Source organism: Leuciscus leuciscus, assembly GCF_965113295.1.
Source record: "Leuciscus leuciscus genome assembly, chromosome: 3".
Classification (NCBI taxonomy): domain Eukaryota; kingdom Metazoa; phylum Chordata; class Actinopteri; order Cypriniformes; family Leuciscidae; genus Leuciscus; species Leuciscus leuciscus.
In genome coordinates, this window is record NC_138727.1 from 21,495,151 (window position 1) to 21,521,128 (window position 25,978).

The following is a 25,978-nucleotide window of genomic DNA, read 5'->3' on the forward strand; positions in this document are numbered from 1 at the left end:
CTTGGCCATAATCAATGTAGCGTGTGCACAACGCGCATACACTTTGATTCTCTCATCTACACAGAAGCAGCAGTTCTCATTTTTGCAAATCATACATTATTACGAAAGATAGATAGATAGATAGATAGATAGATAGATAGATAGATAGTTTATTATAAAAGCATACATCTAGCTTACACATTTACCCAAATTATCATACGCCTGTTTATCCGAAGTTAATTTGGGTGTGTTTCTCCATCCCCAACGTCACTTCTCTGTGTTTTACGTCCTTGACGAGAACGTCGGTCTCCTCGGCTGTGAACCGCTGCCGGCGCGCGCCTGGCAAATCCGCCGTTATAAATCCGCTTTAGAACAAGCGCGCCTGCTCTTAAAGGGAATGTGAGATGACGCTCTGCCCAGCTAGCAGGGAACGTTCTTAGAACTTTGGCTAACATTCCCTACAAGTTTGGTTAATGTTCTGAAGAAAACATTTGAATGTAATGTTTAACGAATATTTTAAGGATGTTTTCTCATTTAAAAAAATGTTCCTATAACGTTAAATGTAAACTAAGATATAACATTTTAACTGCAACATTCAAAGGATGTTTTGGGAATGTTTCTGAGGTAACAAGTTGTACAATGATCTCAATATAACATTGTCCCAATGTTTCATGATAACAAAAGAAGAACATTCTCTCTGTCACATTAGGAAAATGTTTTGAGGATATCATTGAGAGATGAGATGTTGAATGTTCTTTATAGAACGTTCTTCTAATGTGACGAGTTAACACAATTAGAACATTTTACTTGCAACATTTTGAGCATATTTTGGGAATGTTGTTATAGTTAAAGTTTGTACAATGATCTCAATGTAACATTGTCCCAATGTTTCATGGAAACAAAAGAAGAACATTCTACTTGCAACATTTTGAGCATATTTGGGGAATGTTGTTAAAGTTAAAGTTTGTACAATGATCTCAATATAACATTGTCACAATGTTTCATGATAAGAAAAGAAGAACTTTCTACTTGCAACATTTTGAGCATATTTTGGGAATGTTGTTAAAGTTAAAGTTTGTACAATGATCTCAAAATAATATTGAAAATAATATTGTCAATGCTTCATGATAACAAAAGAAGAACATTCTCTCTGTCAAATTAGGAAAATGTTTTGAGGATATCATTGAGAGATGAGATGTTGAATGTTCTTTATAAAATGTTCTTGTAATGTGACGAGTTAACAAAGCTAGAACATTGTAAATGTAACATTTTGAGGATGTTTTGAGGATGTTGTTGAGATAACAGATTATACAATGTTCTCAGTAAAACATTGGCACAATGCTCCATAATAACAGATTATACAATGTTCTCAGTAAAACATTGGCACAATGCTCCATAATAACAGAGGAGGAACATTATCAAATCAACGTTCGTAAAATGTTTTGAGGATATCACTGAGACCTGAGATGACGAGATTTTTTTTATAAAACATTCTTGTAATGTGACGTGTTAACAAAACTAGAACATTTTAAATGTAAAATTTAGCAATCAAACTACACAATTATTGTTAAATTGAGCTTGCTGGTCAGACAGCAGGCCATCAGGGTTCACGATGGAACATATGGTGCGTTTAAGTCCTCCTGGGAAGTTTGTATTCATGAGATTTTACAATAAAAAAAAAAAATAAAAAAAATGTTTTAAATTAATGAAGCTACTGTAAACTTTATCATCACATATTATATTGTTATATTATAATGCTATCATATTTTGTGCAGGCATTAGCTTACTTCATTGTCACTGCTGAATACCTATAGTGGTATTCCACAATGTTTCTCACTTACACACCCCTAACTCTTCAAGATCGGGGTTAAAGAAAATCCTGAGCTTCCTACTCATATTCTCATCATTGTGGTGGCGGTCAACTTGTAGATACAATATTTATGACATGACTTGAATGCACCAATAGCTCTAGCTTAATTAGGGACAATCCATACAAACACTCTTTGCTAAAATACATTACAGACTGTCACAGTGAGAAGTTATTCATCCTGTATCAACGCTAAAGGCCTAACCACTGCAGTCAACACCTTGGAGTATCCATGCTGTTAAATAAAAGTCTGTAGACAAGGGTTAGGGTTAGAGTTAGGGTTAACCTTAATTACCCTTAATTTCTAACCCAGACCCGGTTTCACAGACAGAGTTTAGATTAAGCCAGGATTAGGCCTTAGTGCATTTAATTAGCTTTTAAAAATGTGCCTTTGAAAAAAGAAAAAGGAAACATTACTGGTGTGCATCTTGAGACAAAACAATGGCACTGACATATTTTAAGATATGTCAGTGCAAATTGCTTTCAGGTAAAACAGCTCAAACGTGCATTTTAGTCTGGGACTAGGCTTAAACCTTGCCTGTGAAACCCGAGGTATATGTTGCAACTTGTATAGAATTATGCCAATGTTAGCAAAGTGTTGTGTTGGACAGAGGATTAACCCTAAACCAACAGGTTGTGTAACAGTGCCACACAGGGAGAAAAGCAAGTTGACATTATTAGGCATAAGAGTGTTTCTAAAGGAAAGGTCAATAATTTGTTAAAGTGCAAAAGGATCATTATGGGTCACATGGATGTAACTCTAATGTCAAAAATACTAAAATGTTGTGCACATCCCAAACACCCAGATTGGGCGCAGGTGCAGGACAACTAAATGATATAGACAAAATAAAGAAGTGTGAAGTCCGCACACTGAAAATTACTGCTCCAAAAGAGTTCAAGCAATGTTTCGACTCTCATGTCTTCATCAGGCTCAATCAACTCTTATGTCACCATGATACCAATCCATTCGTTTTTCATGTAGGTATAATTTTATATGAATACATATGCAATGTTTGCTCTGTTTAATATAAAATATGTTTGCTCTTTTAAATTGCTGTTTGGCAGAGAAGTGGTAAATATATGTTGTTATATGGTAGCCTATATATTATTTATGTTATTTATTATTATTATTTATATGTTATTGTAAGTTTAATTTGTAATCATGCACTGCAATGAAGACACCATTTAACCATTTGATTAAATATAACAGCCAGCTTACAAATACAACTAAATAAATAGCACATGTAAATTTTTTCATATTCTTTCTTTTAAAACATGCCATCTTTTCCTGTAAGTGCAATGTTACCACATTATTGGCTGTCTCTTCGAGTTGTTTTGAGCATGATTGGTTATTCAGACTGTCATCCAGGAATCTGGCCAATGACAGCTATGCGCGCCTTTTACTGGTCAAGTTTGAATATTCGTCTGTTGGAGTGAGTGTGTGTGTGTGTGCTGCTGCTCGGGATCTTCAGTACTAGCCTCCTTCGGTTCTGTGGCTTTTACATTGTTTAAAACATGGATTATTTTGCATCGTACTGTTACATTTTTATTTTGAGCGAGTTGCGGGATGTAAATGGACTACGAATTTTAACAACATAGCCTACGTAACGGACATATTGCAATCTGCGGAAGGTAAATAACTTTATTTTATTTAATAATAAATTCTGCTACATCAAAATAAAGTGTGTTAAATTGAGAATCTAATGTTAAATGCGATTAGAGCAATATTGATATGTCAATGTATTAGGCTAAGCGTGTAAATATTGTCAGCTAACTTAGTTTTTGATAAAAAAAATCAAATAAAACTCAGCATAGGAGCTTTACAATGAGTGAACTGAGAACATTGTGTCTTTACAGAGAGGAACTCCAACCACACTATGCAAACTAGGCTTTTGAATATTGTTGACCGCAGGATATCGGCCTACCGATCTGTCAAAATGAGAGTCATCATAATATGTTTTTGAGCTGGTGAGTACAATTTTGCAAGCTTTTGCAAATGTCTCTTTTAGTAATTAAATACAAATAGCTAATAATATTGCGGTATGTGTGTGTTTCCCTCATTATCCAGGAATTTTTGGAATAAATATTATCCAGCCACACGATCTTCAGTTGCGGTGAGTAACGGTTAGCCTATTGTCATAGTAAAATACACGTGAAATAGAGGCAGAACATGTAAACTCTGCTCAAAGGCACACTGGTCCAAACCCTCCAGACAATATTTTACCTGTCTTCTTGATATGAGTTTACGGGCCTAGCTGACCCAAACATAAATGTCCTTTCAAAATGAAATTATTTTCAAACCTGTATGAATTACTTCTGTGAAACACAAGAATGTTGTCAATAAAACAACACTGGAACCCATAACATTGGAACCCATTTTATGGAAAAAAACAAAACAGTGAAGGCATTTCTCAAGATATCTTGATTAAGGTTATACATGGAGTAAATAACGAGAGAACTCTATTTTTTTTGGATGAGCTGTTCTTTTTAGGACGTGTTCCCAGGGTCCTTTGCTAAATTATTCATTGGTTTTTATTATAGTAAAGTGTAGAAACCATGTTTTTATGGTGGATTGATTACAATAATTTATTACCATTTACAGTGCTATGCATAAATTTAGACACCCATGCTAAAGTTGACTAAAAAGGAATAAAAAATCATCTTTTGCTAATTGAACTTAATGCTTTAATTTAATTTTTTTTTTGGAAAAATCCAACCTTTAAGGACACCAATTTTCTTTGTGAATGAATAATGTATTGTAAATAAATGTTCTTCCTTAAAATACAGGGTGCATAAGTCTGGACACCCCTATGTTAAATTCCCATAGAGGCAGGCAGATTTTTATTTTTAAAGGCCAGTTACTTCATGGATCCAGGATACTATGCATCCTGATAAAGTTTCCTTGGCCTTTGGAATTAAAAAAGCCCCACATCATCACATAGCCTTCACCATACCTAGAGACTGGCATGGAGTACTTTCTATAAGATCATCTCTCAATGCAAATCAAACCAGCTATTAGGCTAACTGAAGTAAAACCATGCCAATCTCTAGGTATGGTGAAGGCTATGTGATAATGTAGGGCTTTTCTTTCTCAGATTTTCTAATTTATCCTGTGATTCTGACTTTCAAACAGCCAATTGCGAGTTTATATCTCGCACTTCTGAGGAAAAAAAGTTTGAATTGTGAGTCGCAATTACCTTTTTTAAAAATTGTATTCCATGGCGGAAACAAGCTTTCATATGCACAGACAGTAGCTCACGTTTAACATGCAGATTGTGCGCACACAGAAACCTACTGGAGCACAGAAAATTATAAATTGTTCTATCGCCAGTGCATTCAAATGCAGTGCTACTTTATCTGTATCTGATTTAAAACAAGCAGAAATCTGTAAGAAATGTAACAATCCATAGACAATACAACTGATGAAAATGAGCTGTTATGTCAGAGCAAAAGCATCGTGGGCAGTGCTGTGACATGCTGCAGCTGTGCTCAAGGAGACCTGAGTTCAAGGTTCACACTTCAAGCCAAGTTTGTAGTTTGTTCACATAATTTAGCCTCTAGTTGTGTTATTAACATGTATATAATGGATTAAGTATATGTTTTAAATTACAGAAACAAAATAGATACTCATAAGGTATCATATTTATACTTTTAAATAAATTAATCTTTACATAATTTCTGATTAATAATTAGGCTGGCTAATTTTGAAAGTTTTCAAAGTCAATATTGCTTGTGATCTTAATATGTAATATGTATTCGTATTCTTTCTGTGTACACTGTTGCATGATCTTCTTTTATAGGCTATGAGGAACTACCATGCACACAGAGAATGGAGCTCAATTCTGCTAACTGGGAGAGCAGCTGAAAAACTAGAAGAGAAGAACAGTAGAACACCTATTAATGCAGAAGACTTTTTCTGCAAGAACCAAGACAAGCAAAGACTGATGATGAACGCTCTGAGCAAACAGCAGTCAAGACGTGTGATTGCACATTGGACTTTACTGAGTTCTTCATGCAATGTTGGGCATCTACTGTACGCATAACTTCTAATAATTTATGTGGATGCCATTAATAAACCTGTTAGATTTTTATGTTTTATTTTTGAGATTAATAAAATTGTATGTTTTAATAATGTTATAGCTAATCATTTTTTTATGTTTAAGAGAACATTTTGGGAACAAAAATAAAACTTCCCACTAAAAACTTTATAAGAATGTAAAGGGATAATGTTCTAAAAATGTTATGATTAAACCTTTATAGAAGGTCATCACAAAACATTTTTAGAGTGATCTTAGAGAATGTTATCCTACCTTTTAGGAGAACATTCTGGGAACTTAACTAAAACTACCCACTAAAAATGTTATAAGAACATTAGGAATAATGTTCCAACAATGTTATCATTAAACATTTTTAGCGCGTTCTTAGATAATGTTATCTATACCTTTAAGAAGAACATTCTGGGAACTTAAATAAAACTACTCAATGAAAATGTTATAAGAACATTAGGGAATAATGTTTAAACAATGTTATCATTAAACATTTTTAGAATGTTTTTAGAGAATGTTTTCCTACCTTTTAGGAGAACATTATGGGAACTTAAATAAAACTACCCACTAAAAATGTTATAAGAACATTAGGGAATAATGTTTTAACAATGTTATCATTAAACATTTTTAGAATGTTTTTAGAGAATGTTTTCCTACCTTTTAGGAGAACATTCTGGGAACTTAAAACTACCCGCTAAAAATGTTATAAGAACATTAGGGAATAATGTTCCAAAAATGTTATCATTAAACATTTTTAGAATGATTTTAGAGAATGTTTTCCTACCTTTTATGAGAACATTCTGGGAACTAAAATAAAACTACCCGCTGAAAACATTAGAACACTTCAAGATAATGTTCTCAGAACATTTTTAGAACAAAAAAATTATAGCTGGGTGATTGGTTTATTTCACGTTATGCCCAAACCACACCTATGAATAATGAAGCTACTTCAGACCAACCCCTTTTAAATTTGCGCCGGGCGCAAGAGGCATTTATCCCGCCGGGAAAATAGCAACAGCGCCCAAGACCCGCCCACAAAGTTACTTGCGCTTTGCGCTTGACACTTGCGTTTCAGATCGTTAAAATAGGGCCCCCCCATGTCTAAGTTGGATATAGGCTACAGCAATCAGCTTTACTAAACAACCGAACGTGCTCTTTTAACACAGACATTTAAAAGGACAGAAGGATGGATTTTTTTTTCATCTTCAAGTGATAGGCTAGGACTAGGTGAGTGAACCTATATTTATATTGTCTTGATGTCCGTCGTTTTCTATAAATATTCATTAAGTAACCAAAAAAGCCATTTTAAAAAAGTAAAAATACCTGACTGCAAAAATGTTGTGTGCTTCCTCTATTTTAAAACCCACCAGCCGACACTGGTACAGCTGCTCAGCCAGAATCGGCTCAAAGTCATGAATGTTCGGACGTGGAGCAGCGTGCAAAGTTACAAAAAATTCTGTGCACACCGCCATCGCGATGACGTCATTTTTGTCGCACGCACCTTCCTTAGGATACCTTGGCATTAATAAAAAAAAAAAAAAAAAAAATGCAGATGTGACGACCGGCTAGTACAAACCCCGCCCCCTCTCCAGGTTGCAGACTCAGAGGCGACACTCGGTTCAACTCCACCCCGTTCGGCCATTTTTGTAGTTTGATAGCAGAGATAAGATTATCTAGCGGCACATAAACTTTTTATTCACACGTTATTAACAAAATGTCAACAACGGAAGACTTGTCCATCCAGCCTTACATGTTCAAGTCAGAGTTGGACACGGAGCGAGATGAAAATGAAGACGACGAACTTGCAGAACAACGTCTTCATATGGATGTAACGCAATGGTGTGTTACTGTATTTACATACTACTACAATACTGCCTGTTTTACACTTTCGCCTGGCTCCGAAGAGAGAGAGTGTGCGCACGCGCGACCGGGTCTCTCTCTCTCTCTCTCTCTCTCTCTCTCTGCTTGTTCTTTCAGTTAAACATGCGCCCTGTCACAAGCGCGGCAGTTCATCTACATTACTCACCGATCAAATTTTGGCGGGACAAAAAAAATGGCTTAGGCGGGCGTTAACGTCGAGGGCATACAATATCGATTGTTCATAAAACTTAGAACCGGTTCTCAATTCCCATCCCTAGTCATGACACTCAACAACAGTAATTCTGCTACAGACGTGTAAGTTACTTAAACAACAACAACAACAAAAAAAGGACAAAGGTACTGCTAAACCATGACCACCATGTGTTTTAAGAAGTACTTTACTTTTTTAACGTTATTTACAGCTTACCGAAGTGCTCTGTTCGTCGTCTCCAAAGATAGAAGGAATTGACCCCTCAATCAGACAAAGTCTATCGGCAAATCCTTCTTTATACTGGCGGAGGTTGCTGACTTAGTTGTCCTCGAAGTGCTTCGCGCACACAAAAATGACTTTACCCACAGATGTGGGTACATTTCCGTGAAAAATAAAACTCAACCAGATGGTGTAATGAAGCGTGTGGGTTACTACATCCAACAACCGAATATTTTGACTTATCCTCTCGTAACTTTTGCATCCTTGAGCTTGGACTACAAAATCGCAGCGAGAAATCAAAATGGCGGATTGCTCGAAGTGTTGGGCCGGGAGTAGGTGTCCTTATTTGGCAGTTCCGCTGCAAATACTGTGACGTAATTGTTCAAAAAACGTAATAGAGAATAGAAAAATCCGAACAGGTTGCAAAATATGACCAAAACAGAATCTAAAGATATCAACGAAGCACCTGAAGAGAATAATTTCAACTTTTCTGTACTTCTAAACACTCCAAATATACAACACAATGCATTTAAGGGCTAAAAAAGTGGATTTAGCATGATATGTCCCCTTTAACTGACAAAAAGTAGCCTACAAATAAAAGATGTCCAATGTTTTTCACTGACCAACACGTATTTTGTAAATATATATATAAAAAACTTGATCTTGATGACTGTAACACACTCCAAAAAAGTTGTGACAGAGGCAAAATAAATGAAAAGATTACATTTACTGAAACAGTCCACAATAAGCAGGTAAATTGGTAATAGGTGAGGGTATTGTGATTGGGTGTAAAAGGAGCTTCTCTGTCTTTTCAAGCAAAGATAGGTCATGGCTCACCTCTGTATGCCAAATGTCATGAGAGAATTGTCAAACAATTCAAAAATCTAATTTGCAAAGAATGCATGTATTTCACTATCTACCACACATAATATTGGGAAAAGATTCAGGGAATCCAGAGAAATCTCAGTCTGTGTTGAGCAAGGCAAAGGATCTCTGTTGAATGTACGTGACCTTTGAGCCCTCAGATGGCATTGTATGAGAAACCATCATGCTACTCTGTTAAATACAGCCACTCGGGAGTATTTTGGAAAACCGTGTTCACCTGCTTGAAGAAATGCAACTGGAATCTCTGTTACGCAAGGAGAAAGCTATACATCTGTTCAATGCTAAATTTCCACTTGCAAAACTGCAACAATTAGTTGTGACAAGCAGGACGGGGTCGAGGGCCGTGAGAGAACGAAACGAGGCCGGTGGCGTGATTGATGATGAGCGACACCTGCGTGCTGCACTGGTCTCGTATCTCTCACGGAGGAGCTACGGAAGCATAAAAGGAGAAGCAACGACAGTCAAGAATGAGAGAGGACCAGGCCTGGACTATATGTTATGTTTTGTTTATGTGGCGGCAGTCGTCAGTGAGGAGCTGTTGCCTTCACCTTCATTTTGTTGTTTGTTTATTTGACATTATTAAAGTGTGTTAAACGTTCGCCGGTTTAAATTGACTTGACTTTTCCAGTGCTTTTAACACGATCCAACCGTCATTGCTGCGTGAGAAGCTTCAAGTGATGCAGGTGGACACCTCCACAATTTCCTGGATTATAGACTACCTGACATGCAGACCTCAGTTTGTGCGACTAAGGGGTGGTGTGTCTGAACGAGTGGTCAGCAGTACAGGAACACCACAGGGGACTGTTCTTTCGCCATTTCTATTCACGTTGTACACGTCAGATTTCCAACACAACTCAGAGTCCTGTCATCTTCAAAAATACTCAGATGACTCTGCAGTTGTTGGGTATATTAACGGTGGAGATGAGACTGGGTACAGAGATTTGGTTGATCGCTTTGTGTCGTGGTGTGGGATAAACCACCTTCTCTTAAACGTGACTAAGACAAAGGAGATGGTGGTGGACTTTAGAAGGACCAGGAAAACAACATTAAAACCCATTTACCTGCATGGAGAGGAGGTGGAGGTGGTTGATCATTTTAAATATTTGGGTGTGTACCTAGATAACAGACTGGATTGGAAACGCAACTCTGAGGCCATCTTCAAGAAGGGCCAGAGCAGACTCTATTTCTTGAGGAAGCTCAAGTCTTTTAATGTATGCAACAAGATGTTGTATATGTTTTATCAGTCTGTCGTCGAAAGTGCAATATTCTTTGCAGTCATCTGCTGGGGCAGCTGCATCAGAGGCAGTGACAGTAAGAGACTAAATAAACTAATAAAGAAGGCTGGCTCTGTGCTGGGGTTTGCTCTGGAACCTATGGAGTTGGTTGTGGAGGAAAAGATGTTGAAGAAACTATTTAACATCATGGACAACACATCACATCCGCTGCACAACTTGGTGGTTGGGCAGAAGAGTGTTTTTAGCTGGAGACTACGGCAACTCTGCTGTAGCAAGGACCGGTACAGAAAGTCATTCCTACCCACTTCAATAACAATATATAACAGATCTTCTCTGGGTAGATAAGAGATTATGGACATTAATGACAGAATAGAGAATAACACATGAATATATGGTATATGATATTTAAACTGCACATCTTGTGTAATTATTTTATTTATTTATTATTATTATTAAGGATTTTTATACAGTATAGGTCAATGTATGTTATATGTAATATGTCTGGTATGTATTGTAAATTGCTGCTGTGACATCACAATTTCCCCTTGGGGATTATTAAAGTTTTTCTATTCTATTCTATTCTATTCTATGTTCCCGCCTCCTCCTTCCCACAACAACTAACCTCGTTACATTAGTATCCTCAATTCCCAAATGATTAAAAAGTGTCATTAGAAGGAAAGATGATGTGACACAGTGGTCAACATGCCTGTGTCCCAACTTTTTTGGAGTGTGTTGCAGCCATCAAAATCAAAATTTGTTTAGATTTACAAAATACATGTTGGTCAGTGAAAACATTAGAAATAGTTTCTTTGTATATTTGTCAGTTAAATAAAGGTTCAAGAAAATCAACAAATCACAGATTCTTGATTTTATTGCATTTTACAAAATGTCCCAACTTTTCTGGAAATGGGGTTTGTATAAACCAGGCTGTATATGTAGTGGACAACATGCTGAGTTTCATGAATTTCTTATGCTTGGGGCAAGGTCAGCCATTTATATCAATGGGAATATGAGAGTAAGGACGTAAAGCAATCTTGTCCACCAGAGGGAGACAAAGGATTACAAATCGTTTCTCATGGTTTAAAATCTGTGCGTGGTTCAATAAACTGCCTTGTAGTAAATAAAATGCAAAAAAGTATTAAAGTTTAATAAGGTCTAATTTAATTAGCTGTGATCACCAAAACATATTTGTTAAGTTGCCAAACGTGACTGAATGTATTTCTGTACAATTAAAAGGAGGAGACAATGTTATTTGTCTATTTTAATGCAATATCTATATACAATAATAATCCCATAAAGACACAAAGACCTAAGTTATATTTGAAAAGAGACATGGCCTTTGTATCACCATAGCATCTACATAAACCATTTGTGCTTAGAATAATAGCAGCTTGCGGTTATATTTCAGATTACTTTTAGAATACATATTTATAGATATTTACATGCATTTTCTTATATTGCTTCATTATTTTTGTTGTTGGCATCCCTTTAAAGTAGTGGAATTGTAATGTGAAGTTGGGGGCTTTCAGTGATCGCTCACTCATGCTTGTATACAAGGTAAATTCATCACCACATTAGCATTTACCTTACATTATCACAAACATGCACTGTGCATGATGTAAAACAACATGAGTAAATATATTGTTTTATTTATTTAATTTTATTTGGTGCTATAATGTGTAGCACTTGCAGAGTGAACAACACTTGCAGGTACTGAATGTGATTTGCATTGAAATGGCTTTCCCATACTGGTAAATTCTGTGGTGTCAGTCATCAGAAATAACCTTTAAATGCTACGCAGTTTTCTTCACCCACATGGATGAGGAGAAGCGCTCTAATTTGACAAAAAAATTTTTTTTTACTTTTGAGTGGCAGAAATAAGGGCTGTTCACACAGAACGTGTTTACGCTGTTAAATGTGAGATGCCACACAATAGTATCAGAAAGTAAAGCTGCAGTGCTGATGAATGCAAAAGAGCTAAGGTCTCGAAACAGGTTTTTATTGAACTCCTCACAGCATCTGAATGTGAGATGCTGAAAAATCACATGGAAGTGAATGCGAAGTGGACTTCACAGGGTATACCTGCATCTTAAGTGAGATTCCAGTTGTTCAGCAGGAAGGGTGCCACAGACAGCATATGAAATAAGGGAACATCTACACATCACTTCACAGGAAGTGGACAGGGACATTTACCCACCAGGCACTGCGCATCACCCCAGAACTGCATGAAGTTTGACTCAAATAAATGCAGTGAACATGAGTCTCAGTTGTGGTTTGTGTGTGGTTGTTTATGGGTATAAAGTGTGCATTTGATATTTGGGAGAAATGTTATCACTAGCTTATAGAATAAAACAAAAATGAACATTTTACTCAAAAACATGCCAATAAATAGTAAATCCAGTACAACTTTTGCAGAGGTCTCATTTATTTAGCCAGATCTGTAAGTAGGCAATGTATGGATGTATTATAGCCTACATAAACACAAAAGTATGGTAATTTATTTGTATATTATGTCATCATCATACCTTTCTACTTTTCTAATATGCACGATTCAAGTTTCGTCTGCGTGTGACGTTTCCAGGTGTTCTAAATGAATGCATTTTGTCAAGTGAAGTGAACTTCAATGAATATGTCATGCACAGTATAGAGTGTTAAATACTGTACATTCCCCAGTGTGACACTCTGAAGTAATCTTTTTTTCAAGAATTTTTATGGGAAAATAAGACAAAATACTTTTTTTCTTCATCTATGAAAAACTAAACAAATGTTGCTTCCTGTAAATATTTGATGAAGTTTATATCCGCATTGGGAGGCCACATACTTCCTGGTATTCATAAACCACTTTTGCATTTCTGAAGTAATTTGTAACCTTTTATTTTATATTGATTATATGATATAATGCTTCCGAACATCCATTTATAAGGCTATGAGAACGAGCTCAGTAGGTAAGTTGAAGCTTTGACAATAGCCCCCTCTCGTGTATATATATGGTATGTACATTTCCAGACCAAAATTAACCAATTAGATCCAGGACTACGATTTTTTAATGAATGTTTTATTTATTTATTATTTATTATAGACAATAGAAATGAATCGAGTTTTAGCTGGTAGATATAATGGCACCCCATGAGCAGTGCAAATTTAACTTCATATTTAAAGTTTACTTTAATATACAATATGATATGTCCTATGTGGTGTTTTTCTAAAATTGTTCTTAAATGTTAGACCTTATAAGGTAGACAGCATATTTAACTTGGCACAAATGAAACGAGTGATAACCAAACAATCTGCTCACTGCGTTGCTTTTGTTTGCCTTATTGTTACTGATCTATCAGCCAATATATATATATATATATATATATATATATATATATATATATATATATATATATATATAAAAAACATTGGTTGTGATAATTCGATACAATTACATTCAATTGCACATGCGTGACATGACCTATTGATCAGACTGTATGTCTGTTATTCGCAGCCTAGTTTTCCTTCACACTAAGGTCCATTATCCCTATAGTCCAATTGAATTATCCTTGCAAACTACTGTACTACGTAATTTACAGTACAGTAGGCTATACAAAACATAATTTGAGTAGATAAATTAGTTGAAATGTAAAAAAAATTTGTACAAATAAATTGAGAATAAATAAAAATCATTTGTTCAACATAATTACAGTAGGCCTACATAATAAACAATACTATACATTTATCGTAAAATATATTAGGCTATTACATACTGTAAAATAAATATAATAATGATATAACTAATATCTGTGGGAATGATTGTGCTAAACACTAAAGTTAATTAACAACATTCTTACACAAGTCATTGGAGCTCATTCATTAATAATTGCGTGGATTGTTGAGTATTTCTACGCACAGGAAAAACTCTCATGAAGAATCTCGGCCTGTGCGCTGCGGTGCGCATGCACATGAATTTGTTCCTAACCTCGTTCTAGTGAATTCGGAGTATTCTAAATGAGCGACCGCGTGCACGAGGTATTCTCATTTGCATAAATCACGCCCAAACCATCTCCATATAAGGGCTTTCCGCACAACATTTCCTTAGCAGCCTTTCGTCGCACTCTCGCCAGATCCTCAGCAATGCCAACTAAGTGTGCCATTCTCAAAACTAGTTCAAACACAATAAACACATTATATATACAGACCTCTGATTAGCCTGCTGTACATCTGCTCCTTTATTCAGAGAAACCCCGCAGCTATAAGGCAGCTTTTCTTACTCTGTCAATGTATGAATGATGACATATATTTAAGATTAAATTATATTGTATAAATAATTTATTATATAAATAATATGACAATTATATTCGTGATAAGATGAAATATAACTTTTTAACCTGATTTTAAGGCTGCACGGAGTAAGTAGCTACTTTTTGCGTACGTGTGGTTTGAGTTGTTTCTATAGCCTAGTTCTTTTTGTAAATTTAGAATAAATTTTAGTATTTCAGTTTTTCTTGAATCATCATTTGCTAGTGAAAACATTTGTATGCGGATTTTACTCACAAATTTGTGCGTATGCATGCGTAGTGAATGATACCCATTGTTTTCTAGGTGACAATGAGTCAGGATGTTTTCGAGCACAATTTATCTGTTTGAGTCTTATGTGCCACAACCAGCCTCTTGCAAAACTGAATAAACACTGGCACGATTGTGATAGGGAAATAGATGTTGAGACAAGACACAAGAGAATAAGTAAAAAAAAAAAAAAAAAAAAAAAAAACTCAATATACAATTAATTGCATGCATAAATCAAAGCAAGACAGGGATCAGAGCAATGATATGATATGCCATTTTAACCTATGTTAGTCAACACAAGTGACTTTCATATCTGGTTCTTGCTGAAAGAAATTATTGATCTAGTTTGAGCTACGCCTCTTTGTTCACGAAGCTCCCCAAGATGTGTTGTCTTACATATTAAATATATTCCTGTCACCCAGATGCACTTCAAACAGATGAATGTGAACATGTTTAGCTTCAGTTGTCAAATTTGACCTCTCAGTCATTTCATCCGAGCACTGATTCGGGTATGACCTGTGATGGACCTGTTCCAGTAATGCTGCAGGAGACCTCTATACTCTCAGTTATTGATTTTGGAAAAGGGGAGGGGGAGGTTCATGGGTTGAAGCTCCAGCAGCCCCTCATCATCACTCCCAACAGCCCCTGTGGCACCCAGCTACCCACAGCGGGAGGTGAAGCACCTCTCTCAGAGGAACCTGCCAAGACTATCAAAAAGAAGAAAAGGAAAGATTAAGGGTAAAAAAAAAAAAAAAAAAAAACTAAGGGAATGAATGTGTAACTGAAAGATAAATTGATAAGAGGAACAAAGGGATGGAGGAAAGGGGAAATCCTAGCATTTAGAAGTCCTGATCAGTCGGTCCCCTAAGGTGCATTTCTTAATGAGACCTTCACAAGAAGACACAGCAGTGAGACAGAGTTTAAGAGGGAAAGGTTTCATTCTTCTTTTTTAAAACATGAAATATTACATGACATAAAAGATGTGGAGTTGAATGTTTCTTTATGTGTTCATTTTCAGAGGGTGGCTGAGGAAGGCCATGTTAATTAAACCTCAGGGAGTTCAGTGCATTTGAATGTCACAGAAATAGCGGCTGCGGCAAGCGGATGGAGCGGGTATGCAAACATGTTGACTATGCAGTATGCATCAAGGCAGGAGACATCAAGTTCGTGCTAATTTGCGTGCAGCTATTCCTGCGCATGCCAGTCCTCCCTGTAGTTTTCCCCCACTGTAAGTTATTAATGTTTGTCATTAGACACATTATGCTTGAGGACAGTGACTAGAAACCAGCACATTTATATGGGACAAATATTTACAATAGCATGCTCTCGAGTATTCCAAGAAGAAAGGATCCAAACTACATTAACGAATGGTAATTAACCACAAGGGCCCCCCGATCCAGGGTGGCAGATAAATTGGTCCCTGAGATGCTTAGGACAGTCTTGAGCTAATCCTTCATTACAAAAAGATAAATGCAAACGACATCATTAGCATAAAACTGATTAGATAAAAAGTTGAATTCTTATAGTTAATTTTTTTGAAAGGATGGCTTTACAAGGTTTCTAATTGTATGCAAAGGGGAGAAGAGTGAATAACAATGGAGAAAATTAAATAATATATAATCTAAAATATAAGGACTCACAACACAACACAACCTCTGCCAGATTTCTTTTTTTTTAAACTGAAATAAAGATGCGTCTTAAGATATTTTATCCCAAAAACACAACAGATATAAAAATATCTCAGAAAAGGAAATACAATTTCATATTTAAAACATGAATTGCACATCAGTATTTATGCAATTTAATTTTTTTGAATAAATCTATTTTTGCAACCTCTAAGGCTAAGCCACCATTAATCATACAGAGTATATATATTTCACATCTTATCTGCACTACATGTATGCAACTGGAAAATGCTGTGTTAAAAAAATTAATTGAATTGGAATTATTGAAATATTGAAAAATGGTCGGGTCTCAGTTATAGTGATGAACATATTTTGCATACAAGCAAATTAAGGCAACCATCATCCAATGCAATACATTTTTGTCCATTGGAACTTTCTCATTAATTTAATTGTCAAGTTTTTAATTAAAGTCTTTAGTTACAATTAAGAAAATAAAATGGTTGATCCACTACTCACTGTCACGAAATATAACTTTTAAAATAATATATTATTTTATATTTAAAATTATTTATTTATATTTAAAACTGTCCACGGTTATTGATAATTATGCAATAACACATTCTTTTTAGCTTTAAAATACTTGCTATTTCTTTACGCTAATGAAAATGAAGCGTACAAAAACGAATTAGCTAAAAAAATTATCCCACCATAAAGGATCCAACTGAGCAATCACAAAAGAAAGAGATGAGCAAGATGATGAATGAACAGAATGAACAATTTCATTTTGAAAACATTTTGAAAAATATAACTTCTAATACATGTTTTGGAAGGATTATTTTGCTAATTGTTCTTTAGCCTTGATGGTGTGAACTGAAGTTTGCTGGGGCTACATATACATATACATGCCAATATGTCTAAAATATTATTCATGGGCAAATCAGGTCAAAACATCAAGTGCACAATAATTTACATTAAACTAAAACACTAGATTAAATAAAGAAACTAATCTCCTCAAAATCTGGTTCTCAGTGTTTTCTGAAATCTATAAATTTCAATGGTGCTTTTGGTTTACAAGTCCTGCATCATCTTTTCTGCCAAGAAATCAATGTTTTTTTTCGGATGCGAATCACAAAGAGCACTTTATATTGCATCATTTATCTGAAAGTTTGTTGTGTGCGGCACAGGGCTACAAGAGGGTAAGAGCAGAAAACGGGTGGAGTACTGCGTAGACAAGGGGCCTCCACTGCCATGCAGGGCACACTCCATCTTACAGAAGTTCCACAGTCTCTTGCTCCCTTTCCGTCTTTTTTTTTTTTTTTCTCTGGTCAGGCATTTTTGCTGACTGCAGCTGTAAGTGCAGCCAGTTCCTCTGTCAGCACTTTGCCCTCCTTCATCTTCACCAGCATGGCGTCCATCAGCAGGCCTGCAGAGGGGATCTAGGGAGAGAGAGAGGGGGAAAGAAAGGAAAACCTGTCAAAAAGAAAAGAGAGGCTTTTTTCCTGTGCGTTTTTTTTGACACCAGACAGCTTCTCCGGGGTGTCTTTCGGCTTTGATGACGTCTCTAACCTGTGATGAAACTCAAGTTCTTCACTCTGATTAATTATGACAAGGAACAAATTCGAGGAACAGGTCACGGAGGCTTTTCTTCAATCTCCAGAAGAGGATATTTTGTGGAAAACACATTTCCTCAAAAAGTAAATGGGATTGTTTTGAGGTTTGATTTGCTACCATGCCACTCACGGCCTGCCACTGCTCCTGGCGATGCAAGGATCGAGAGAAGGATGATAAATGCGCAGTGTGTGCGTCTGCTCTGCGCTAAAGCCAAGCGCTAACCTATCCTCTGACTTCACTTTCTTCTTCCACCCAAAACCTTCTCAAGGACTCTGTGGTAATTAGCACTGGGGATCAAAGGCCTGCATCATCCATAAATATTGGATTAAACTTTTCTAAAAGACACACAGTAACATGCATTTTTTATATTCTTCATTGAGCGACTTCGCACAGAAAAATAAATGGTCTTAACTCCAGCAGAATCCTGAGTGTCAGACCGAAAAAGAGAGATGTGTAAACGCAAGAGCAAGAGAGATGCATCGCAAATGAAGAGGAAAGAAAGTCTCATTAGGGAGAGAGGGAGCAGTGTTTTCCCCTGGGGCAGGTAGACTGGAGAAGAAGCCGGTCTCCGTCCTGACTTCATCAAAAGCCCACTTGAGCGGTGCTAAACTTCAACTACAGAGGAAAGGGCTGCAGGGGTTATGGCAAAGGAATGTGATATTATTTAATTACTCTTAAAAATGTCCTATTTTATTGCACAGAAACACCGAAACGCTACGGCATCTCATGCCACGCTAGCCTGGGAGGCCTAAGTCACATCTTGGCTGCGCTCGCTCAAACAGGCCCACAGGGACGGCAGACTCTGTCATTATCATGTAACAGCTGCTTTAGCAGGTAATCTCCTCCCTTTGGACAGCCCTGGTGAGCTGTTCACTATTCAACAAAGCTCTCTTTTGGGCTGCGTTTTCATTAACACACCCAGGAGTTGATTCGGAATCGACTGGCCTGGCCTGAGGAGAAGGGGGGGGGGGGGGGGGGGGGGCTTCATATTGTTGACCTGCAACAATATGAAGGTGTTTTATAGTCCAATTAAGTGACGCTGGTTTCATAGAGTGTGAAGGCGCCTGGGGCGAAGCTACAGGCTCAGTCACAATACACTCTGAGCTTCATCCCGCTAAGACACACACCCACAGATACTCTCTCTAAATGGATTGATCAGGCTCCTTTTGTTATCAGCCTTAAGAGTAGCTTTTGTGGGGCCAGTCTGTGTGCAAACCTAGAGTAGATCCGCGTACAATCAGCTAAATGTTTTGGGAAATCTACGCCAAGTGATGCTGCAGGTTGAGACAAATATCTATAAAAGCACCGTTTCTTCCGGCATGTCCTTCTGAGGTGCAGAAGAAATATTGAAATCTGTTGGCAAACAACTCTTCCGATGGCACTTCAACGCATTTTGGTGAACTCTCCCCCATCCAGATCACCATGGAGTGTGGATGAAAAATAAATTTGCATTCTATGATCATATAAAGCTTTCTGATCTTTGATCTTCACAAAATTAATTTTAAATCAACATTATTGAACATGGGAATAAAAAAAATAAATAAAAACAACAACCAAAACACCCAAGACCTACTAAAGTCTGCATTTGATTAGAAGATAATGAATGTGTCACATGTGGGAAAACAAGAGATCAGGTAAGAAAATCAAGCGTAGCGCCAATCTATTCTTCTGTGCCAGTAATTACCCACCCTGCAATGCCTCTCTTCTCCATTCTCCTTTTCAGGCCACTGGAGACCAATATGAAAGGGAATTGGACACTTGGGGCCACAGATACTTGTAATTAAAACTCCTTTTTTTAAATGTTGTTTCTTACATCGTCAGGTCTATATAACCTGAGCCGGTAGATCTGACCTAAATACACAGTAGAATAAATATGGAGCACTCCCCAAGTCTTTGTTCCCTTTCTCTCTCATTAGGAACTGATGGAGGGGAGGGAGCAGAATGAGGATCAAACAATAGCATCACGCTCGGAGAAGAGTGGTCTGTTGACGATGCTGTCATGTTAGGTTCACTGGTGCTTGACATTGCTAGTACTGTTGAATGCATATGGAGTGACTGTCATTATATGGAAAGAGAATGATGACAAATAAAAGGTTCCACAATAAATAAATAAAAAGCAGCAAAAGCTAGTATATATGTACTTTTTGTATTAATGTTAATTTCACATGGGTATGATTTTTTTATTATTATTATACCGTTTTAAAGAAAAGTTTAAATTGAATGACTGTGGTGTAACTAAAATAAAAACATAACATTGTTTCCAAATGCGAGTGTGATTCTGTACATTTTACTCTTAAAAAATGTAATGAAAAGAATTGATGAATTGTTAATTCATACATTCAACATTATTTTGGGATTTTGCTGAAAAAAGTTTTTTTTCAGTGAGCCTGTTTTGCTCATTTTTGTTTTCTACTTTATAAGATAGTCTGTAATATTTCATTATTTTAATTAAGCTTTTTTCATTATGATATGAGGACAGTTGTATCGCCCTGATTTTTTAACTTCAAGGGCCCTTGTGTTATCATTGCTTACTAAAACGAATCATTATTGTTAACTAAAATAATTTTCGACAATTGAAATGTTACTAAATTACTAAAACTGAAATAAAAATTCAAGCTATGTAGAAATATATATATATATATATATATAAACCTAATAAATTGACAGAAGAACATAACAAAATTACTAAAACTTAAACAAATGAAGATGATACTGAAAATATAAAAAGTTAATTCAAAATATGATTAAATACAATAACAAGTAAAATAACAAATAAATAAAATAACACTGATAACGGGCCTCCACCCCGATATAAAAATTGTAACTCAGAAATTAAAAACATGCTCGTCATAGAACAGGTGTCATTGCATGTAGATTTTCTGTTCTCTACATTATATTTTTGCACAAATTAAAGGATGCCAATATATATATAAAAGAAAGCTGACACAAAGATTACTGTAGGCTGCAGCTCTGCCCATTTCAGTCACTGCATTAATTGCGGATAAGGTCACAAGATGGAGTCAGTCCACACAAACTGAAAAAGCTCTTCTCAGCGCAATCCTAACAGAACAGAAATACTACAGCTGGAAATTTGTGGACATTACAATCCAAATTCTGCTGGTCATGAAATAATACGAGGATGGAGGGGGGCCACGACTTCTGAAATGACTGTGTGCTGTCAGGCAGAGATGAATGTGGTTGATAAATGACTAGAGGCAGGGTGGCTCAGTTCATTAGCTCTAACAGTCATTTCCATCTCTTCATAAAGGCCGTGGTGTTATAATTTACCTCTAGTCAATAATTAGGAATCCACAAATAAACGCAAGCAATTAAATGTCTACTGCTACTGGGCGAAGGGGGTCCCTGGGCTAGATGAGGGTTTGCGGGTGGACACTCAGCATAGGATGGGTTATGCACGGCCTGACACATTAAGCCGCAGGGAGCACTGTGGACTAAATGCTTATAGGTTGGTGATGTTATTCCCAGGTTGTGACCCTCAAGTGTGGAAGTGTTGTTGTCTCATTAAGAGAGAAGGGAATGAGTTTAGAGGTGCTTGGAGCACGTTGTGGCAAGAAAAGAGGAAAAGAGAGATATCCAAAGAGAGAGATATGTTCATTAATGTTATTTGAAGTCAGCAAAGCAGAAACGCGCTGTGGCAAAGGCAACAGATCAGAATCAACAGCCCGTAAGCTTTTGTGTGATTTCCTTTTCTGTGCGACTCAGACAGGCAGATAAAATGACATGAGAGTGAAAGGCACCTCTTCAAAACGCGCACACCGAGTCCCAACATTATTCTGACATGCATGAGCTTGTTACGTTGACATGTGGCACTGGAGTGATGGCTGTGCTATTGACAGGGCCACAGCAGTAATAAGAAGTCGTCACAGTGGTACCGCCATTAGTGGCTGACAGTGACAGCTCACGCTATACACAGAGACTGACAGGCGAGAGAAAAGACCTCGCTTAGGTAACACACACACACACATTACCATTTTACCAAAAAGGCTGTGGTGCTGACATGGGACTGACATGGGACTTTGGCTTTGGAGTATCATATGAAGATCAAACAACTTGGGCTCATTGGAAAAACGTGCCTCTACCTACATTTTAGCTCCAAACTCGCAAAATGTACTTATACACTGCAGTTTCCAGCTGGAATGGACACTAGAGGGCATTAAAACACCTGCAATTTGTATTCCCTTTGACACAAATTATGATTATGAGGGTAATAGACTTTTTTTGTGTGATTCCTTGCACATTACTACGCTATACTACACAATACTACAACCTCAAAATGCTATTACCACAGTATATGATTTGTAAACAAGTACATAATGACGATTGCATTACGTAATCAGTTCCGCATGTATGGTTTTTCTGACGAAGTAAACTTTCTCAGTACACATAGCATCTGTGATGCGGGGCGCTCGGGTACAAGTCCAGTAAAACACGAGTCATAAAAAAAAGAGCACAAAGACTTGTAAAGCAAGCTAAAATGGCATGGTTGGTTCTGTAAATGCATTAAAACTATCGGTTAGGTTTAGTGTAGGTGGTACGTTATTTATTTAAACGTGATAGAGCGTTAACCTTTTAGGGACACTCAATAGATGTAATGTAATTTCTGAACTGATACATAAAACAATCAAAACGTGGCGAATAAAATGGAACGTGATTATAGCGCCAATCACTGGACCTTTCCCTTTGAAAGTGTTGTGAAAAGTACAAGCAGCAACGTAATATCAATTTGCAAAAATGTTGCCACAGGCGCGCTTTTCCAATGAGCCCAGGTTGGATAAAAACATGCTAGTACAACATAAACAAATTGCAACATTGACCTAGTCGTCTTTTACCCACCCCCCCAAAGAAAAAAAACACATAAAAAAACTCACCTGCCAATAAACTCGCTTGATCACTAGTCAGAGGAAGAGCCACCCTCCCTGTGGAACGCGTTAGGAGATGGAGGGTGAAAAAAACAAAAACAGGATGAGCATGTTGAAAGAAAAGAAAAACTAACGTGTGGGTCACCGTGTCGGTGTCAGCGCACCTCTCTGGGGACTCAGGCTGGTCTCAGCCTTGTCATACAGCGAGCAGTTGTGTCGGCCGAGCCGAGAAAACGTCGATAGCAACTTGCCTGTGAAGAGTCTCCTGCGGGCCGCTGCTCTGTTTGTGTGTACGTGTATGTATGCGAGTGTGTCAATAGCAGCCTGCTGGTGGAGAGTCTCTAGTGGAGCTTGGCTCAATCTCCCTGCATCGACAGACCTGCCAGATCAATACTTGGCCCACCACTAACAAGCTGCTTCGGGGTCTTACAGCCCAGCAGAGGAAGCAAGAGAAAGAAAGAGAGAAAAAAAAGGAGGGAGAGAGACTGAGCTGCCTGATGGCAGTCTTCAGAGTCCTCTAAAGTGTCCAGCGGCAAGAGGCAGAGATGTGCAGACTGGGTATAGACAGGTCACAGAGGTCAAAGGTCAAAGCCACTAGCGCTGTAGTGACACGCCAGAGCCCGTGAATCATACAAGATGCACGTTTCAGGCTGACAGCCAAACATACGCATACACACAGAGAGCAGAAATCATAAATTCTTTAATGATCTCCTAGATATTGTTGCTAAGAGATTTTATATTATTCATAACAAACAAATACTGTATGTAAAAATAGGCTGAAGTTTGAAATAAGGAGAATGGGAGCTAATTCAGTCAATCATAAAATGAATAACATGAATATTTGGTGTGAACTAGATTTTGAATGTTGAAACAACAGTTTCTTATTGAGCCTTTCACACCGGGAGCGAAGTTTTTCTTTGGTGAGTATTGTTTTCCCCCCCACTAGCTATGAAGCGCACCAACCAGTAGGATTCGAGCTCTGGGTCATGTCTTTAGAGTTGATGCAGATACATTTATCAGAACATTTGGTGGTGCTCAAGCACTATAAATTGGACACTGGAGCAGCAGTCTTCTTCACACTCCACACATGTTGAGCCCAAGCCTGAAAATGACTATAAATGAAATGTTTGCAGTTCGCTTTACACTACATGCATAACCTATAATTAGGTGGTTTGCATAAAATATTACTCAAACATTCACTCTCACCATCACTATTCTTTTGTCTGTATTCTGCACATATTTTCAATTACCCACACGAAACCACATTCTTTCACTACAATTTTATATGTGCATTTTCTTCACCTTGCATTAATTACCTTTTTATTTAATAAAATCTAAATCTAAAACAGACAGTCAAAAGATTAAAATTGATTCAATTTAAAATATTAATGATTTGTATTGTAGTTAATGCATACAGTTCCTTTTTAAAATAATTGGGGAAAAGAACAAATATGTGTGAACTAGGTTCAACAATTTGTTTGGACTCTACTGGCTAAAATATATCTATCAGCATATTTACTAATTAGGATAGAGGTAAAATTCTTTCACATTTTTCTCCCGTGCACAAAAAATTATTTAGAAGATTCTATATTCTATATTTTGAGTATTTACTCAAATAAATCAAATCAAATGATGCAAATCTTTAATAATTAAATGATACGTTAAATAATACACATTGAGATATAATTTATGGTCCAATGTTTTTGCTTCTGACCTTTTATGATTCAATTCCACAAGGGAAATGACTTTACTTTAGCAATTTTTGTAATTATTGCTGAAATAATAGTAATAGTAATAGTGCATCTCATGCTCCTGTTCTTCTGATAGCCAGATGGCAGAGCAGCTGAAAGATGCGTGATAGCCAGATGGCAGAGCAGCTGAAAGATGCGTTCACGGCGCACCATCTATTGTACCTTGATTTTGCATTATGTTCAGCCTGACAAATATAGACCAATGTATAGACCATTCATCTGCGATTTGCTTTGCTTTTTCATGGTGTGAAAGGGCCTTAAAAGATGAATATGTTCATTTTAAAATCTGCAGGATATGTAAAAAAAAACAACCCAAAAAACCCGTTCAATTTCACTTAAAGCACCACTTTAACAAAATTATGTATATTGATAAAATGTGAATACAATTTTTTTTTTTTTTTTGCTAATGAAATCAAACCTGCTGCTGAAGGATGTGCTGTACATGTTCAGTCCAATCTGTGACTGGCCCACGACCCACACACGCCTCCTCACACTGCAAATCACAAAACATGGCCGGAAATGCTGTTAAAAGTCATGAAGAAAATACTCTAAATTTCTTTTGTGTGGGTGTGTAAGAGTGCAACGGTGTCACTGGATGACCCCAAAAGCAGCCCAGCTTAAATATTTGGAAATTAAATAAATAAAATAAATAAAAATAAAGTACTTTAAACACCCATGTGTACAATATTGGCAGGTCTGATCAGAATATTCAAATGTACAAATTATGCCAAATAAATGTTTGGTTGGCAATAGTAATAGTAATAATAATAATAAATACATTTTTGGAATATTTGTTTGAGTATTGAGTTTTATTTATTTTTTTCATTTGTAATACACGCTATTCTACATGTAACTATCTTTTGTTTCCCACAATACTCAGTCAATACTGACCTCATCTGTGTCCAGCATGTCCACCAGGTCTGTTTCTGTCATGTTGAGGATAGATGCTGCTTTCACTAGTGAGCATTTAGACATTCTGTTTCCTTCTTTTTCACTCTTTTTCTTCCTCCTCAGATGGGCTTTAGCATCCTCCACATTCTGTGCCAATTCATTAGCCAGTGCCTTAAAAATAATGGTGAAAATAGACATACGCATAAACAGAACGTGGTGTGATCAAGAGTTAGGGAGTTAGCAATGTTAGGGATGATTTCGTCAAATTGGGAGCGGCCTGAACGAGTAGCCGAATGCTCTTGACTTTTGATGCAAGATGCACTGAAATTTCGAAGGCTCTCGTGTTGATTTGGAGAGGAATTGCACATAA

General features: G+C 36.9%; 1 protein-coding gene and 1 long non-coding RNA gene across 6 annotated transcripts in view; one reads left to right on the forward strand and one right to left on the reverse strand.

The window, feature by feature from the left end:
• The first annotated feature begins 2,872 nt into the window (after positions 1 to 2,872).
• LOC309495838 lies at positions 2,873 to 4,213 on the forward strand. Its single transcript, XR_014204842.1, has 3 exons — positions 2,873 to 3,478; positions 3,704 to 3,814; positions 3,915 to 4,213. It is a non-coding gene; the product is annotated as an uncharacterized lncRNA (long non-coding RNA).
• Positions 4,214 to 15,833: 11,620 nt separating this feature from the next.
• Positions 15,834 to 25,978, reverse strand: part of cntln (centlein, centrosomal protein) — a 154,135-nt gene continuing 143,990 nt past the window's right edge. For 4 of the 5 annotated variants that reach the window (XM_082165635.1, XM_082165638.1, XM_082165637.1 and 1 more), the window contains 3 exons: positions 25,609 to 25,779; positions 25,136 to 25,210; positions 15,834 to 17,911 (listed from right to left, as the gene is read on the reverse strand). In XM_082165635.1, the coding sequence (XP_082021761.1) occupies positions 17,801 to 17,911; positions 25,136 to 25,210; positions 25,609 to 25,779 (357 nt within the window). In that variant the 3' untranslated portion in view covers positions 15,834 to 17,800. Of the gene's footprint in view, positions 17,912 to 22,975; positions 23,024 to 25,135; positions 25,211 to 25,608; positions 25,780 to 25,978 lie in introns of all 5 variants that reach the window. The other variant, XM_082165636.1, reaches the window with a different exon arrangement.